An 18211-nucleotide genomic window follows, 5' to 3' on the forward strand; every position below is an offset into this window, starting at 1 on the left:
TGACAAAGTTTGGAACCGTGCTGCATCCCCTCATCATACCTGGGTAAGTGTGTGATGCTGGCCTGGGTTAGGCGATACTGTGAGACACATCTCTTGAGATGCATCAACTATGGTGACTGCGGCTACCATCTGATTCGCATCCTGGTTTGACTTCTCACCACCCTCGCTCACTTGGCTGGGGTTGTGCAGCAGAGGAACCAACAAAGGGGGACCAAGAAGGTAAAGAACGACTACAACTGCCTAATGTAGATGGGCGAAAGCGATATCGCAAGAGACCAGATACCAACGGCCGAAAAATTCCAGGGGACCCGATTCGGATCATGCGATTCAGACATGGAGGTCGCCGTGTCCCCAGACGCCAAACTTCCGTTGGGCCATGATGATGCGCAATGTCCCCTTGGACTGGTCGGAACTTCCTAGGAGCTAGTCTAGCCTGGTATGGGGAAGCTTGGGGGAGGAAAAAGTCTAGAGCGTCACATCGCAGCCACAACAGGGACGAGGGAGGCAGCGAAGAACCATGACCATGGGGAGGGATGCTGGAGATGGTGTACTCCAGAGCAAGGGCTTGTTGGACAGGAGATTGCTGGGAGGATGTCCCTAGCCCAAACTGCGTGAGCATCCAAGAGGCACAGAGGCAGACTTGGTGTGTGTCGGGGTGTGAAGGAGTGAGTGAGAGTGGTGCCATTTCTCTCCAACAACCTCGTGCCACCGCCCGAACTAAAAGCATAGGTTGTCCACTGGGGTCACTCGTCAAAAGAACGATGAATTGAGCGTGTATTGATACGTGAGTGATCTATCATCATCATCTGCACGGCACTGTGGGCGAGAGCGAGAGCGAGAGAGAGCCAGGGCTTGGGCTGATGGGACTCTGGGTGGTCCCCTGTTCTCTGCTTCTTGTGTCCTCCCTCCTTTTGCCTTGCATCTGGGCTATCTCTCCGTACGTTCTTCAATCTTGTAATTATGTTCTTGCGAGGTACAGGAGGAGACCTGGGGACCAGCATCCCATCCCCCAGATTCATCATCCTTGTCCTCTTTAGGCATGGCGCTGGTCGACGATGATACACACCCTCCAGAAATGCCCATCTCGCACACCCCATGTCACGCTGGCCATTCAGGTGTTTGGCCCCTGCTCCGGTGGCCCCCGGCCTAACCACTGCTCGTCTCCGCAAAAAAATGGGCAATGTCTCTCGAAGTACCCCGTCTCTCTCCCTCTCTCACCCTCCTCCCTGCCAAAAGACTCATCAGCCCTGATCGCTAGAGGTATTCTAATTCACCCGCTAACGAGAACTGTGCGTGTCCCTATTTCCCACCACCAGTTCATCCCCCATCCCCCATATCCCGCCCGCATTCAATCCCAGTCAATCTACTTTTTAACGCCTCCCACTCCCACACCCAACGTTCCATTTCCTCCTCGATCCCTCTTTCTTCCTCACTGACCGACCCCTTGCTCGACACCTCGTTGAAACAACAATCACACACCCGCCCTCACACTGACGTGGCTGCTACTCCGTTTGCTTCAGGGACTTTTGTTGTTGAGGACATGATCTACCGGTGAACTACCCGCCCACGAATCCCACTGCTCCACCATTTTTCTCGACACCGAACGAGAGCCGAGAGAGCGGCAGAGAGTGATACCCCTCCCTCTTTTTCACACAAACCTGGATTCGTCGAGAGAGGAGACACGACTTCGTCCAAAATGCCTGGCATCCTTCCTATGAAGGTCATCAAGGTGGGCACCAGCTCCCAGAGCCGGATCGCCCAGGCTTGTGACCGGTGCCGTAGCAAGAAGATCCGCTGCGACGGCATCCGCCCTTGCTGCACCCAGTGCGCCAATGTCGGCTTCGAGTGCCGTACCAGCGACAAGCTCAGCCGGAGAGCCTTCCCCCGCGGCTACACCGAGTCGTTAGAGGAGCGCGTGCGCGTGCTCGAGGCCGAGGTCCGCGACCTCAAGGACCTGCTGGATGAGAAGGACGAGAAGATCGACATGCTGTCGAGGATGCACGGCAACCAGCGCCATAGTTCACAGTCGAGTTGCGGACAGAGCCCGCCGTCGCACGATGCGAGGAGAGAACCGTCGGCGCCGCCGCCCAAGGAGGACACATTCCGCGTGCAGGCTTCGCCGCTGCTCCTCGGCGTGGAGAATTCCGACTCTTACTTTATGGGTGCCTCGAGCGGTCGAGCGTTCATCGGTATGTCATTTGGAGGCCCTTGTGGCGCGGTGTGTAGAGAATGCACTACTTACACATCATTACAGAGTCGTTCAAACGCAAAATCCAGGAGAATGGCAAATCCTGCTCAGACTTCAACGTCGAGGCTTTCCTGCACATCCAAGGCTGCTATCCGCTCGTGCAAGCCTCGCAATCGCAGAGCCCGCGTGTGCCGCCCCGCATGTTCTCAGACCGCTGCGTGAACGTCTACTTCCAGGAGTGGTCACCGCTGTTCCCAGTCTTGCACAAGCCGCAATTCTTGCACATCTACGAGGAGTTCGTCGCAGACCCGGACAAGATCAAGAACAACCACAAGATCGCCCAGCTCTACCTCGTCTTCAGTATTGCCGCCCTCTCGGGTGAGGATCCCGACTTTGAGCAGATCGCTTCCTGCGAGGCCCACTGGCAACGCGCCCTTGACGCCATCTTGATGGACAATACCATCATCACTCTCCAGTGCCTGGTCCTGGCCCTCATGTACTGCACCGCGAGAGCTGACTACAAGCGCCTGCAGCACTACAAGGGTGTCGCTGTCGGTCTGTCCCACCGCCTTGGTCTGCATCAGAGCCAAAAGCGCTTCTCCTTTGGCGCCTTGACTATCGAGACCCGAAAGAAGGTGTTCTGGACCCTGTACACCCTCGACTGCTTCTCAGCTGCCATCCTTGGCCTGCCCAAGCTGCTGAAGGATGATGATATCCATGCCGAGTACCCCTCTGACACTGATGATGAGTACGTCACCGAGAAGGGCTTCCAGCCCACACTTCCCGGAGAGTACACCAGGCTGTCGAGCGCACTGGCACTGTTCCGCGCTGCTCGCATTCTTGCCAAGGTTCTCGAGAAGAACTACCCTGCCGCCACCTCACACGAGCTTTCTCTCCAGCAGATGGCTGCGCTCGAGGCCGAGCTCGATGAGTGGAACGACGCGCTCCCTCAGCATCTGAAGCTCATCTTCCAGCAGGACAAGCCGTCGACCCACGTGACTGGGAGCAGGTCCCCCCTGCTGTCTCTTGCCTACTACTACATCCGCACCCTCATCATGCGCCCTGCAGTCGGTTCAAGCCTGGGCCAGAAGGCCGCGCCAGCTGTCATCTCGATCAGCGACTCGAGCAAGCGCATTGTCCAGATCATCCAACTCCTCGAGGAGCGCAACATGTCCTTCTCCTTCTGCCTCAACAAGGCCGATGTTCTCATCATCTGTGGCATGACTCTGCTCTACCAGAGTGTTGACCTGAAGCAGGACAGCAAGCTGATGAAGGACGGAGAGCGTCTCGTCAACTCGGTCATCAAGATCGCCGACAAGATGAAGGCTCCTGGAGCCTATGACCTCAAGCGAGTTGCTGCCATGCTTGTGACTCTCGATGAGCCCGTCGGCACTGCTCTGCCATCGCCGCCCAAGGACAGCCCTAGGATGAGCATGGCTGCCCCACCCCAGAGGCCGTCTCCTCCCGCCTCCCAGCAACCAGCCAAGAAGACCTCCGGTTCACTTGGCCGCCTTGCTGCTGCGAGCGTGAGCGAGACTGACCTGCTGCGACAGCAAGAGAAGCTGAGGCGTATGACGATGCCCAACAACAACGCGAACCGACCTGACCTTCACCGATCTTCATCAAGGGCCTCGTTCGACAGCCCTCGCCCTGATGTGTCCTTCAACCGCCTATCCCTACCGCAAGTCCAGTCTCAGATGCTCGCCAGGCTCTCCCCGCAGCCCAAGCACAACCAGAACCTCGACTACCTCTCGCTCAACGGCAACGCGCAAACACCGCAGCCTCAGTCGCCGAACCAGGGTCGCCCGCAACAGCGCACGCACCAGCAGCCCCAGCACCACTTCTCGCCAGCCCAGCTGAACCAGAAGATCTCTGGTGTCTCTCCTTCGGAGTGGGAAGCTCTGCTTGGTTCGCTCGACGGTGGTCAACTCAATGTCTACGATGCCATGTATGGCGGTCCCGCTCTGGCCCTGGCAGAGACACCCGTGTCAGCCAACTCACTTTCGGGCGGCTGGTCACCAGACGCCTGGGACCTCTCCGGTTTCAACCTGGGCGACTTCGGCAGCACTCCCGCCGCGCCGCAAAGCGTGCTGAGCCTCAGCGACGAGAGCTTGAGCTCCGGCGAGGAGCTGACTACGAGCGACTTGGGGCTGAGCGTGAACAGCCTCGACTACCACAGCAGCCTGGTTCCTACCAGCCTGCCAACCAGTGCCGACGGGTTCTCCCTGGACAACCTGGACAGTCACTTCCTATGATTGGATGTTTGGGATGAATTTCACTCTACCTATGTCTATGATTAGCGGGGGTGTTTTGTAACCTCATGTCTTTTTTTTCAGAGATTCATTTGTCTTGGGGCATTCTTGATGACAAAAAAATGGGCTCAAATCTGGTGTATATGGGACTTGGAATGTCTGTTTTCATGTTATGAGCGGATTTGCCATGGCTACGGCCCATTGGCAGTTAGGGAGGCTGCTTGGAACTCAAAGGAAGCGTTTGCTGTATGATTTTCTTGGGAGTTTGGACACGAGGAATCTGAGTTTTGGCAGATTGATACCGTCATCTTTTTTGTTCCAGTGACGAGGACATACGGACCGCAGAGACAACTTCCACCATGAGGTTGACTCTCTTGCACTACGCTCAACGGGCTAGTTTCCCTTTGTTTGGCAATAGGGATGGATTTGGATGGAGGAAACGCGCAACATTTGCGATGAAACATACCAGTACCCCTGTATTTATTTGCCTTTGGCTTCCATGATAGATATCTATTTGCGACAGACAGAATGAGACCATTTTGTACCCATATCATCATCAAGACCGCGTCCTGTTCCATTGCAACTTATCGATGTAGGTTACCTGAAGGATTGATTGCCTGACCTTTGTTGTTCTCCCAGGTAGGCGACAATGGAGTACATTCTGTTACATCCCAAACTGGACCTAGTCAAGATGAAGCGAAACATAAAAAGCATGCGAGTCTCATCCCCTCCAAGGTGATCGATCCATGGAAGGTTTAGCAGGTGTTCTAGACTGCTGGGGCTGAAAGCGGGCTCAGAGCCCAGCCAGTCGCAGTACACCATCCATTGATTTTGGGGGATCGTATGTTTTGGAATCAATAGCACCAGGTTAACATGTCCCAGGCGCTTTACTACTCAGAGAAGTCCAGAGGTTCAACCTCCGCATTTTCTGGCGCCCTGTTGCTGCAGTTTTCTCTTTTCCTTTTCTCCCATCCTCTCACAAGTTTCGAGAAGAAGGGGAGGTAACCTTGTTTCGGTTTCCAATATGTCTCGATATTGGCCCCCATCTCGCCGTCACCTACCTAGGAGGAGCCAACTCATTTCATGCTAGGTACCTACCTACCTAGGTAGGTCTATCTCTGGGCATTAGGCTAAACAAATCTACACTCCCACCCAATTGGTGTATCGTGGGGTTGTGCGAAAAGCGACGGCAGCGAGGGGATGGGTACACCTGTGTACAAAGCAGCCATATCTAATATCTACACTGGTATGTGCGCTTCTTTCCATTCGCTTCACCCCTGATTGATTTGAAAGACGGGGAATAGGAGCCGTCCACTGAAGCATTCTACCTTTAAGATTGCCATATTAAGAGCGGCAGCGCGAGGATGGGCTGGGATCGAGGAAAGCTTGATTCATCATTTTTCTCTCGTTGCACGCGAAACAACGATACCCACACAGTCGGTTTCCTCCCTTTACTCCCCTTTTCTCCTATGCGGAAGACGAAAGAGGAAGAAGATGCACCAGATATGCTTTCCCGAGGGCTACGAGAGTGTGTTCTTTCAACCTCGCTGCCAAACTGACGCATATGCACAAACTGCATTAACTCCGCCCGTTAACACCAGATGTCTCCCCCGTTTACAAACACGGGCTGTCCAACCCTCCGACTCGTAGTCGAGAGCACGTGTGGCGCCGGGCTAGAACGATTCGTAGCCGTAGCCACCTTCTAGCGGCATCGCCGGTCGGAGCCCCAGAAAGCGCGTGACTCCCGTTCCCGCTTGGCTTTCGCAGAAGGGCATTGAATCATGGCGGGACCCGCGGCTGATCCAGCTGAGAGAGTCTCGCCGCAGGCCGTCGAAAGGTCTACGTCAACCACGGACAGTTGCGCCCCCGCTTAACTCCGTGACTGTTTGCGAACGCGTCGTAGAGCTTTTTTATTATATTGTCGCTGAAGGAGTGGCTGCGAGCCATTTTTAGAAAGAGAAGAAAAGAAAAAGAGACAGAGAACGGGTTTGACGGCAGCGATTTGTTCGAGTAGATGAACGTCTGGCCTCCTCGCTACGTTTGATCTTGTCTGTTGAAACATAGACCGTGCGCCCAAAATCAGGTCATTCAGCACCTTCAAACACTCCGACAATACGCCTCTGTTACAAGGGATACAAAGCCCTTCTTCACCAGACCAAAAAAAAAGAAGAAGGAAGAAAAGAAGAAGAGAGAAACAAAACACCCGCCCACTGAGGGGTCGGGCCTCGCGATGCCATCGTACAGCACCGTCGATGAAAAGGCGCGGCCGTCCACCCTAGCGACCGAGGCCGCGCCGCTACTCGAGGCAAAGATGTCCGGCTTTCCGACGGGTGAGTTCATTTTTTTTTGCAGCGAAGTGCAGCCAGGGGAGAGAAGATTTAGAGTGCTGACAGACGCACGCGGCCGGCGTGGCAGCTTCCTTCGCCGGCGCACTCACCCGCCCGGCCACTCAACGGCTCCCGCAGACCATCGCGCACCGCGGCTACAAGGCGGCGTGGCCGGAGAACACGATGGGCGCATTCCAGGGCGCCGTCGCCGTCGGCGCGCACGCCATCGAGACGGACGTGCACTTGACCAAGGACAAGGTCGTTGTGCTGTCGCATGTAAGTTTCTTTTTTCAAAGGGACCGATGCCAATAAGGCCCCCCCGGGTTTATAGTTTCGCGAAAGAGGCAAGGAAAGGCGGTTCAGTGCTTTGACGACATCACTAACCACCTATGAAAAAAAAAAAAGGACGGGAACCTGGTCCGGTGTTTCGGGCGCAAGGACAAGATCGCCGACTGCGACTGGGAGTTTCTGAGCACGCTGCGCACGACGAGGGAGCCGCGCTCGCCCATGCCGAGGCTGCTCGACCTGTTGACGTACCTGGCGCAGCCCGGGCTGGAGGACATCTGGGTCCTGATCGATATCAAGGTGAGAGCTTTTAGTCTGGAGATCGGACTCTGGGTTCGATAATGTGATGCATCGGGCACTGACACAGCTCGCAGCGCGACGACGACCCGGACGAGCTCATGCACCACATCGCCAAGACCTTTGACGCCGCTCCCGTCTCCCGCCCCTGGCGGGAGAGGATCATCATCGGCTGCTGGGACGTGAGTTTTTCCCTACCCGCCCCCCTTATTTCCTCACTACCCGTCCCCGGGGGTTTCGTGCTAAGACTAACATACATAACCGGCAGGCAACCTTCATGCGCCGCAGCGAGCAGCACCTGCCGGGCTTCCCTATCGCCTACATCGGCTGGAGCCTGCCCTACGCCACGGCCCTCCTCCGGCACGAGGGCGTGTCCTTCAACCTGCAGCAGCGCGTGCTCGTCGGGCCCTGGGGCGCCCGCTTCCTGCGCCGGGCGCGCGAGCTCGGGCGCGCCGTGTTCGTGTGGACCGTCAACGACGAGGAGTGGATGGAGTGGAGCGTGCGCAAGGAGATCGACGGGGTCATCACCGACGACCCCAAGCTGTTCCTCGACGTGTGCCGGCGGCACGACGACCACGACGACCACGACGACGGCAGCGGTGGTGGTGGTGGTGGTACCGACGGTGACGTTGCTGCTGCCGCACCAAAAAGGAAGAGGACGGGGCTGCGGAGGTGGATCCGCCTGTATGGCCTTGTCGCAGTCTTACAGATGTTGGCTCTTGCGTTTGTGATTGTGATGAGGCTGAGATATGGCTCCGATACGAAGCGGGTGAAGAAGGCGTTGGGGAGGTAGGGCAGAAGGGGACCTTGGTCCAGATCAATATTATGTCGTGATGAAAGGGGGGTGACTGATATGGTTGAGCTTAAGGGGGGTTGGGGTTATGCATATAGAAGCATTGGGAGACTCGGCGTTTTTGGATGTATGGTCTCATCAGTTGAACAGGATGATGAGACCGGGTATGACCTGGCTTACGATGATGGAATAGAGACTTGAGATAAGTGTTTGGAGATAATACTTTCATGAAATTGTTTTGCTGCGCTAGCGTTAGATAGTCTGTACCTGTCCAGACAGTTTCTATGCGGTATCATCGTACACTCTTGATAACACTTACAAGGCCAACACACTTTTGTATTGGGTGTCATCCCTTACGAGCGATGCCATTCCCATCTCATACCCATTTTCAGCCAAGCCACCCAGTCGGTACCTCGGCACCCATTTTCCTCTCTCAGATAGGAACTGCCATACAGCAATACCTTCTGTCGCAGAAACAACAACCCTGCCACAACCGCCCCCCCAAACTTTTCCTCAACTCAAACCTTATGTCCCCCTCTCTCAAAACCTCTTGCCAAACAGCACCGTCCCGCCGAGCACCCTGCCCAGCACGTAGCCGGCGTACATGCCGCTGAGGATAGTGACGGGCCACTTCTGCCACTCGCGGTCCCAGTCGAGCGGGATGGGCACGGCGCCGAGCCAGGCGCCCGCCGCGGCGCCGACGAGCCCGCCGACGCACTCGTCGAGGGGCGCGCGCAGGCCCGCGATCGCCAGCCAGGCGGCCGAGTCGACGCCGCGCGTCCAGAAGAGCGGAAAGAAGGCGAGGGCGGCGAGGTGCGCGGCGCAGAGGAGGGTGTGCGCCGTGTGGGTGAGGAAGGGGGCGCCGAGGAGGACCATGGCGGCGTGGACCGCGGGCACGGCGAAGAGGGTGAGGACGAGGGAGAGGACGACGGCCTGTTGGTTTTTTAAAAAGTATTAGCGTCAGGTCCGAGGTGCGATATATGTCGGAAGCTCAGGGGACACATACGACGGCCATGTTGGGCCCGGCAGAGTCGGAAGCCCGCTTCTTCTCGCCGGGACGGGGCTTGCGGGAGGCGGCGCCGGAGGAGGCGCCGGCCACGGGCAGGCAGAGCAGGCAGTAGGCGACCTGCCAGCCGCCGGCGACGGCGAGGTTCAGGGCCATGGTCGGCACGGGGTCGGCGACGAGCCGGCTGAAGGTGGAGGCGAAGACGGCGAGCAGGATCGGTGGCACGGCGTACCGCATGCCCTGGGACAGCGCGGACGCGTCGCCGGCGACGGGCTGCAGCGGCTTGACGGCCGGCGAGTGGGCGCCGGAGGCCTTGCCCGCGGGCGAGGAGGAGGACATGGTGACGGGGTCTATCAGCGGCATCTCGAGATTGTTGCAAGAAAGGAGTGGAAAGGGACCCTGCTGGCTCCCCGGCGGGTGTGAGGTTTTGGTCGAGGATGCGCTCGTTTTGAGAAGCCACATGCAACGTTTGGGTGGGTGGGACGTCGGATTCAAGCTCAGGAGCGCCCCACAGTGACCCAAGTTTGCCGGGGGATCAGGTGCTGATAGTGAGCGATAAAGCTGGAACGCCAGCGATGAAAGCCCTGAGGCTCCCCGAAGCTGGATCCACGTCCCCACCTAAGAGAGTTGTTACATGATCCTTTTGTTGGAGCTTCATTAGAAACTCTCGCACCATTGCAAGACTTGGTTTCAGCTATCACTATCTTGCGCATTGTGGTGAATCGCAGAGATAAGGAACCTCCGATTACTTTATTTTAATCATCAAGTGAGCCCTGAATTAGCCTCATGCGTCCATCTCAAGCAGGACGTCAAATCCGATGCAATTTTTTAAACTCCCATGACCTATGATTGATGCCGATACCTTGAAGCAAAATGAATTCGCCCTGTCCGGCACACCCTTCCTGAGCCTACACACTCGATGCGATATAATTAGACCTCTCTTGTCTATTTCGGGATCAGATTCCTCAGAGACAGATCGTAGACCACATCCTCCACCTTCTTGACGGAATATTTGACACCGTCGACCTTCTTCCTCAAGAAGTCGTTCTTGAGGTTGAGCAGCTGAAAGCCGGCGTGCAGATCCTTGATCAAGGAGCTGATCTTGACGGCCAGCTCGTTGTCACCTAGGGTGACCGAGTTGACAGCCAGGCGGCTCAGTTCGTCCGTGACGCTGGTCAGGGCTGAGAGGTACTCCTCAATGGTGATGTGAAAGGCATCGCGGTCTTTCAGATTGACCGGCTCTGGATTGCAGGGTCAGCCATGTAGACGAAGGTCATGTGGATGATTCTTGTCCTACGTTGGAAGATCTCGCCGACCTCCTCGATGGTGAGAAGCCGGCCCAGCTCGCCGGGTCTCGACTCTGAGCTCATGCCGCCAAGCCAGCCACAGATGACCACGGTGACAATGGCATCCTGGAGACTTCTCGTCCAACGGCTGTTGTATCTATATAGCATGGATCATTAGCTCAAAGTCCAGCTCGAGATTATGTTGAGATGTACAAATCACTCGAGTCGAACTTACTTGTAGTAAGGGTGCTTGGATGCGAGCTCGGCCAGGCTGCCTACAGTCTGAATCTCCTCCCTGATGGCAGCCTCGACCTGGGGAAGGAACGATGCATCTGGCGAGGGTGCAGCATGAGTATTGTATTCTAAAAAAAAAAAACCAAGACTCTTCGACAAGGAAACACTCACATGAGCTTCGGGGAGTAGAGTGGACTCGTGAGAGGATGCCCTGGGCATAGGAAACATCCCGCTCAAGCTTCTGGACGACCTGGCTGAGGTCGTCACGGACCTGGATGTCCTCGTCGATCTTGGCCTTGAGCTGCTCAAAGAGCTTGGCATCAATCATGCCAGACATTGTGAAAGGACGATTGGATCCGTGATAAAATCTCGATCCGGAATGGTGTGCCAGTCGTTGTGGGTGTGGATGCTGCTGCAGCGGCACATGTGACTGCCGTGTGTTGGGGATGGGTGGTCTGCAAGTACGAAGGTAGGTCGTCGATTTTGATTTGAGGTTTCCCCATACAGCAGTAGTGCATGTCACAACGGAGTTTTTTACCTAGGTAGTTAGCATCTCCACCACCACACTTCCAAGTGTCGCCTTGCATGCGCCTCCAAATACTTTACTGAGCAAAAGGTGCCCAACCTGTGCTTCCCTCGTGTTGGTAAGTTTTCACCCTCAATCGAGTGGCTCCATCACCGTCTGTGCATTTGCATCTTTTATGATAGGATATGAGCTGAACTGCTGACCTGGCTGCTCATCGAGGGGATCGAGCGAGAATCCGGCAGCCAATAATCAACTTTCCAATATCAAGCACACCGCATCTAGATCCGAGATACGGTCGCCCGTCCCCACAAGCCGTTCAGATGTGGCTTTTTGTGCAGTCCTACCCGATGCATTTCCGGGCGCTAGGAGCAGATATCAGAAGAGACGACCTTGATCCGGACAGAGCTGCACCGGCCTAGTGCACGGGAACCAAGCCATCCGAAACAAAAGATCGATGCCCGGCCTCTCAAACCCTGCATACCAGCCCTGGACCACTTGGCCTAGATCCATGCTTTCTGTCAATGAGCAGCCGTTGCTTTCGCTTCTTTCGCTAGTTGGTTACCTGGAAGCAACCGTCAGAATACGTGGGGTAGGGACGGATAGTTTCATCCCTCCTGGTCCGAAAAAGCCAATAATTGAAGACTTATTTGATTGTTCCCATTCGTTTTGTTCCTTGCGTGCCATTTTTTTATTGAGCTGTCTCGTGGCATTTTTCGTTTTTTTCTCGGTGGCTTGAAAGATCAGGACATTGTTGACATCTGTCACTGGTCCCGGAATCTACTCGACTGTCAAAGCGTTTCGCTTTATGAAACAAGGACATAAAGAGACACATCATCCGCGCACTCGAGACCTTGAACTTTCGTCCTGGATCTGGCTTGCGGCAAAGAGCTTGAACTGACATCGTTCAGCATTATCAGTCTTCTTATTACTAGGAGGAGATATATAATATTCAGAAACAGTTCTACACTACTCAGCTCCGGCGAAAGGGTTCATTGCCTGGCTCGCTGCCATCACCAGCGAATATGATCTCCTCATTCGTCCTGCTGGGCGTGGTCCTGGTTGTCTACGCGGTGTTCCAAGTCATCAACGGCTTGCGCACGAATATTGCCAAGGCTCGTCAATCCGGCGTTCCCTATATTGTCGTCCGTAAGTCGAGAGAGACCTGGGGTACATACACTGTCTGCCGCGCCGTCGCTGACTCGCATATGCACAGCCATTGCGCCCTTCAATCGGGTATGGCAAATGACATGGCGTATGTGGATGCCTATCATCAAGATGTGCCCTGAGCATTGGGTTAAGAACTGGGAGCTGTATGTGCACACATTCTGCGGAGGCTTCCGCATCCCTGCCCGGCCTGCGCCTCTGGGGTGCAGCTGTCATCCACGCCTCCGGAACCGAGCTCTTTTTTTGAACTAATCCCCCCCATTTCCTACAGCATCTTGGAGCCGGAATGGTCCTTCCGGGAGCTCAACGAGCCGTACCGGCGGCTGGGCGAGAGCTTCATCGTCGTCTCGCCGGGCCGCATGATCATGTTCACCCAGGACGCCGACGTGATCCGGCAGGTGGCGGCGCGGCGCGAGGACTTCCCCAAGCTGACGTCGACGTACGAGCTGCTGGCGCTGTTCGGCAAGAACGTGCTCACGACCGAGGGCCAGCTGTGGCGCATGCACCGCAAGGTCACGAGCGCGTCGTTCAACGAGCGCAACGCGGCGCACACGTTCGCCGAGGCCATCCACCAGTCGCAGGGCATGGTGGACAAGTGGCTGCGCCAGGGCGGCGGCACGACCATCACGTCGATCGAGCACGACACCATGACGCTGGCGCTCAACATCATCGGCTACGTGGGCTTTGGCCTGCGCTTCCTGTGGCCCGGGCAGAGCCTGCCCGCCGACATGGACCCGCGGCTCAAGAAGTACGGCTCTCTGACGCCGCCGGCGGGGCACTCGATGACGTTTGCCGAGTCGCTGGCCACGGTCCTGGAGCGGATCGTCGTGCTCTTGCTGACCCCGAAGAAGCTCCTGGGTAAGTTTTACACTACACTGCGAGATGGCCGTCTATCATGATTCAGGTACTCATCAAGATTGGCGGCTACAGGCATCCTCCCGTTCAAGGCAGTCAAGGAGGCAGCAGAGGCGGACATGAACTACAGGCAGTACATGAAGGAGTTCCTCGCCGACAAGATCGAGGACGTGCGGCGGGGCGACCGCGGGGAGGGCGGCATGGACATCATGGGCCAGCTGGTGCGGACCAAGTACGGCGACAAGACGGGCAAGGAGCCCGACTTTGACGACGACGACATCATCGGCAACGCCTTCATCATCACGGTGGCGGGCCACGAGACGACGGCCAACGTGCTGCACTTCACCCTGCTGGAGCTGGCGACCAATCCGGCGGCGCAGCGGCAGCTGCAGGCCGACATCGACCGGCTCTTTGGCGACTCGGACCCGTCGACGTGGGGGTACGAGCAGAACGTCAACGCCATGCTGGCCAGCATGCTCGGCGCGACGATGAACGAGACGCTGCGCACGATGCCGCCCGTGGTGGGCGTGCCCAAGATCGTGTCGCGCGCGGGAAACCCCGTGGTGACGGCCAGCACGGGCGACAAGCTGGCGCTGCCGGCGGACATGACCGTCATCCTCAGCGCCGTGGCCGTGCAGCGCAACCCGCGCTTCTGGCCGAGCCGCCCGAGCAGGCTGACGGGCGCGCCCACGGACCTGGACGACTACCTGCCGGAGCGGTGGTTCCGCACCGAAGACAAGGCGGGAGGAGCCGCTGGCGCTGCCGCCGCCGACGCGATGGCGGACGAGGACACGGAGGACTACGGCGGGTTCAAGGGCCCGGACACGAGCGCGCAGCTGTTCCACCCGTACCGGGGCAGCTTCATCCCCTTCTCGGAGGGGGCGCGCAGCTGCCTGGGGCGGCGGATCGCGCAGGTCGAGATCATCGCGGCGCTGGCGGTGGTCTTCCAGCGGCACAGCCTGGAGCTGGCCGTCGACGGCGAGGGGATCGGGGTCGGCGACGGGCAGGTCGCGGCCATGGGGCGGCCGGAGAGGGCGGCGCTGTACCAGCGGGCGCAGGCGCGGTGCCGGGAGACGCTGCGGGGCGCGACGACGCTGCTGACGCTCAAGCTGCACGGCAGCGCGTACGTGCCCGTGAGGCTCGTCAAGAGGGGCGAGGAGAGGTTTGTCAACTTTGTGGATGCGTGAAAAGAGGGTTTGTTTACATGGGTGGTTTTATTTGGCGCTCAGGGAAGGCTTTGGGTTATCACTGTTGGTGTATATCTATGGGAATTCTCATGAAGCAGTAGTTTACTCATCTGCGATTACTCTGAAGTGTTCTTGTGTGCCCCAGCTGTTCTACCTAACTACTGTCGACACCGCCATTCGACATTGTACTCGGTCTCTCACTCGAACGAACCCACACTGAGCTGAGTGAGGCCCGACTCCTCTAGCATCACCAACCTGCCGGCACGTTCGCATCTCGACCAGGTCGCCAGCCAGGGAATTCACGGGAAATGACACAGGCACATTTCCATTTCGCCTGCCGTCCTAATCCCAAAGTGGCATGCTGACTCGCAGCATTCTTCAGCAAATTTCCCTCTCGATCGAGAAAAGTAAGCTTTTTGGCCGTTGCGGCAGGTGACCGTCATGCCCTGCTCCGAGAATTTACACTCTGGGCTGTTAGTGGTCGACATGCCAACGCATCGTTCGCTCCGGCGCAAATGCCGCTAAAAGGGGGTGCAATTTGCGGGTGTGGCCAATGGTATTGCATGATTCAGCAGGACGCGGGAAGTGCCCCACTAACAGTTTCCACTGCGACATTGTGGTCGCAAAACGCGCTGGATCGGCCCTGGCAGCCCTGTGCTTGTACTTACTTGTAGGCTGTTGTCCGTATTGGGGGGAGGGGGAGCGTGGTGCTGGCGGTGCTGGGGCCATTCCCCAGCCACCTCTTTTTTTGCAGCGTCGGATTGCGCTGCTTTCACTAAAAAGAGAGCGCTGAATCGGGACAGAGGACCCGCCCTCTGCCCATTTTCACTTGTTCCAGTCCAGTCCTCTTGTCCTTGAGTCCCTCTTCTCTCTCTCTCTCTTCTTTCCCGACCACCCACAACAAGGCCACCACCACCGCCCGCCCAGCTCACTCACGCTCACCCCCCTCCCCCCAAGCAAAGGAAAACAATCCATAATAAACAACAAGCCATCGCCCTTTCCCGCACCCCCCCTCCCCTCGCCCCAATCCCAATACCTTCCTGACCTGAACCACAACACACCCAAACCTTGTGCACAAGCATCACCATCCCGGCATAAAAAAAAAAAGCTTCCTTTTTGTCCATTAAGACCCCACGTGTCTTTTTTGGATTATACAAAAACCTCAGCATTGCCTTGCGCTTTTGAGTCTGTGCATCTCGGAAACCATCAACAACCGTTATCATGTCTGGCGCAAACAGTTGGTTGACGCGACAGCGCAAGTCGGATCTTAGTGACCTGGCCCAGAGGCTCGGTCTCAAGGAGTACGTTTCACCCACCAAAACCCCTCTTCGCGATCTTGTTTTCCCCGGCGCAAGCTGTAGAAATACCAGTCGCACCATATTCCCAAGGCAAACATCGTGTCGCTGCTTTTATCGGTGGTGGAAAGGCGTCACAATGGCCCTGGTCCAAGCGCGTCATAGCTCGACCAGCATCCCGAGGCGGCGCGCGCCCTATAGCACCACCAGCGCGATACTCTGCACTCACAAACAGCAATTGAAAGAACTGTCGCTAACGCGCCCAAACCTCTGAACAGCTATGCCACCCAAAAGAAGGCCGAGCTCGAACAGGCTCTCGACGATTTCCTGTCCGAGAACTCGGCGCGCTACCAGTCGGACTCGACCCTCGCGCCCTACTACAACAGCCGTGCTCGCGCGATAGGCTCTCCCGTCAAGAAGGAGGCCCCCGAGCTCAAGGTCGCCAAAAGGAGACAGACCAAGGCCCAGGAGGAGGTTCCTGCCGAGTAAGTCGAGTATCTGCGCCCCTTTTTGCGCGCGTTTTTGCGACAGGCGTGCAAAGTAAACACCAGGACCTGCAGTCTCGAGATCGGCTAACATGACGCGTTTCCAGCAGCGAGGACGAGCCCACCGGCATGTCCACGGCCCTCGCCCGCACTCCCGGCCGTGCCCTGTCCCTCGCCAGCCGCATTCCCCTTCCCGCCTCGCCTGCCGACGTCGCCCATGCCGTCGACCGCAGCACTCTGGCCGTGAGGGAGCGCGTCACCTCCATCTACCACGACTCGGGCATCCCCGAGGTCACCCAGATCACCCGGGAGTCGCTGTCCACCGTCCACGCCATCCTCTTCGTCATCTCGGCCTTTGAGCTGTTCCGCCTGCGCCCAGAGGTCCTCGCCGACCGCTACGCCTTCACCATCCCGGCCATCCCCTTCCTGCGCACCTCTGACTACCCCGTGCACATCCCGGATATGTTCCTGCTGCTCACCTCGTCGTTCTGGTCCCCCGTCCTCCTCTGGGCCTTCTCCAGCACCATCGTCCCGGCCATCTTTGGCTACTTCTTCAACCTGTCTGCCGCCAGCCACACTGGCCGTGGCCGCAAGGCCCACCAGCTCGAGTACGCTGTCGACCCTCTGGTCTTCAGCATTGCCAAGGCCATTCTGACCTACGCCATCTACGAGCAGGGCGTCAGCTTCTGGGGCCTCGTTGACCAGGACTCTGTCGCTCGCATCAACTCGGCCATCTACGGCGGCTGGAGGGGCGTCATCGTCGGCACCTTTGTCACCGGCCTGGTGAGCGTCTACGATGCCGTCCTCAAGAAGTAGATGCGCATGCCATCATTGATGCAGAACCCTGTCAATTCTCACCCCAAGTTCGGGAAAGGAGGAGTTTGCTCCTATCCTGGCTGCGGTGTCGTCTCTGCACTTTGAGCACCGCGCACACTGGAACCCATTTCACGCGGCGACAGCATGCGTCAACATGAAAGCCTAGAGTTGGCTGGATTTTCTTTCCGGCCAGCCCTCTGGATCTCTTTCCGTTTCATAAGGGGATATGATTAACGGCGTAACGGGCGTTTGGCGTTGTGGCCTTGGCTCCTCTCTCCGCCTGATACCTCCTTTCATTCGTCCTGCTCGTGGGCCACGCCATCGAGCCTGGACTGTCTGTGTTTAGATTGGCACTTTGCTTTTTTGTGTTTTGCCCGGTCATTCACGGACTGGACTTTCAGTCCGATCCGCGACCTGCTTTTCTGGGGGAGGAGTTCTCGATTGTCACTTTTTTTTGCTATATGTGTGTCTTGATGTCTCTCGTTTCTGGAAGGTGTAATTCTTTGAAGAGGGTCATCTGCAGGGATGGATCCTTGGGGATTTCTGTAAGGTTCATTGGAAATATGAAGGTCCGGGGAAAATTCAGGTGCACTCGTTGCAAAAACACGATATGGCGGTGCATGGGGGTGGCAGAAATGTGTCCGGGTCGGGCCGTGCCACACGGGTTGACATTGATGAGATAAGTCAGGTCTTTGTTCGGTTTTTTGATCCGTTTGAATATACTGCTTGCATTCTTTGCCTTTTTTCCAACTACTTGGTCTCCCATCTTGATTGAATGCCCTGGCCTGGGAATTGATGACAACACGCCCCAATATTCGAGCCTGATTTCATCTTCCCAAATGTCACAACTCTTAGCTGAACACTAAGACTGATTCCCCAACTTGAATGTCTAGACCCGAATGGCAAATTATTATGACAACCTGGGAAACCTCCTGTCTATTTTATTAACCTGGGTATCAATATTCTTGTTTCTCAATCTATTCCATGACCAATTACTGCCATATGGCCACCGTATCCCAACTCCGTGATTAACCCTATTTACCCCTTGCCTCCAAAAAATCTAGCCTCAGTACCTTCTATCGTGTATGTCGTGTTCCCTCGTCTGACGTACATTATTTTGCATCCTTGTCCACCATCGCTTTCTCCACGTCGCGATCCTTGGCAATGGCCTTTTCGCTCTTCTTGGAGTGGTCGTGCCCGCCCTCCAAGACCACC

The 18211-nt window shown here is 56.7% G+C and overlaps 6 protein-coding genes across 6 annotated transcripts; 4 read left to right on the top strand and 2 right to left on the bottom strand.

Moving 5' to 3' along the window:
• Nucleotides 1-1696: 1696 nt before the first annotated feature.
• On the top strand, nt 1697-4443 carry E0L32_008331 (uncharacterized protein; the record flags this gene model as incomplete). The annotated part of the gene is made up of 2 exons (XM_031143174.1): nt 1697-2189; nt 2255-4443. 2 exons carry the CDS (start codon nt 1697-1699, stop codon nt 4441-4443), a joined length of 2682 nt encoding a protein of 893 aa, XP_030992473.1.
• A 2227-nt stretch (nt 4444-6670) lies between these two features.
• Nucleotides 6671-8142, top strand: E0L32_008332 (uncharacterized protein; the record flags this gene model as incomplete). Its single annotated transcript, XM_031143175.1, has 5 exons — nt 6671-6770; nt 6856-7043; nt 7173-7352; nt 7427-7531; nt 7618-8142. The coding sequence occupies 5 exons, from the start codon at nt 6671-6673 to the stop codon at nt 8140-8142; spliced, it is 1098 nt and encodes a 365-aa protein (XP_030992474.1).
• Nucleotides 8143-8682: 540 nt separating this feature from the next.
• Nucleotides 8683-9487, bottom strand: E0L32_008333 (uncharacterized protein; the record flags this gene model as incomplete). The annotated part of the gene is made up of 2 exons (XM_031143176.1): nt 8683-9075; nt 9149-9487. 2 exons carry the CDS (start codon nt 9485-9487, stop codon nt 8683-8685), a joined length of 732 nt encoding a protein of 243 aa, XP_030992475.1.
• A 606-nt stretch (nt 9488-10093) lies between these two features.
• E0L32_008334 (uncharacterized protein) lies at nt 10094-11005 on the bottom strand (the record flags this gene model as incomplete). The annotated part of the gene is made up of 4 exons (XM_031143177.1): nt 10094-10389; nt 10446-10591; nt 10670-10766; nt 10840-11005. The coding sequence occupies 4 exons, from the start codon at nt 11003-11005 to the stop codon at nt 10094-10096; spliced, it is 705 nt and encodes a 234-aa protein (XP_030992476.1).
• A 1211-nt stretch (nt 11006-12216) lies between these two features.
• Nucleotides 12217-14400, top strand: E0L32_008335 (uncharacterized protein; the record flags this gene model as incomplete). The annotated part of the gene is made up of 3 exons (XM_031143178.1): nt 12217-12446; nt 12630-13216; nt 13289-14400. The coding sequence occupies 3 exons, from the start codon at nt 12217-12219 to the stop codon at nt 14398-14400; spliced, it is 1929 nt and encodes a 642-aa protein (XP_030992477.1).
• A 1221-nt stretch (nt 14401-15621) lies between these two features.
• Nucleotides 15622-16996, top strand: E0L32_008336 (uncharacterized protein; the record flags this gene model as incomplete). Its single annotated transcript, XM_031143179.1, has 3 exons — nt 15622-15701; nt 15974-16180; nt 16288-16996. 3 exons carry the CDS (start codon nt 15622-15624, stop codon nt 16994-16996), a joined length of 996 nt encoding a protein of 331 aa, XP_030992478.1.
• Between the last annotated feature and the right edge of the window lie 1215 nt (nt 16997-18211).

This window comes from Thyridium curvatum (genome assembly GCF_004353045.1).
Source record: "Thyridium curvatum strain D216 chromosome Unknown NODE_54_length_294788_cov_77.042876, whole genome shotgun sequence".
Taxonomy (NCBI): Eukaryota; Fungi; Ascomycota; class Sordariomycetes; order Thyridiales; family Thyridiaceae; genus Thyridium; species Thyridium curvatum.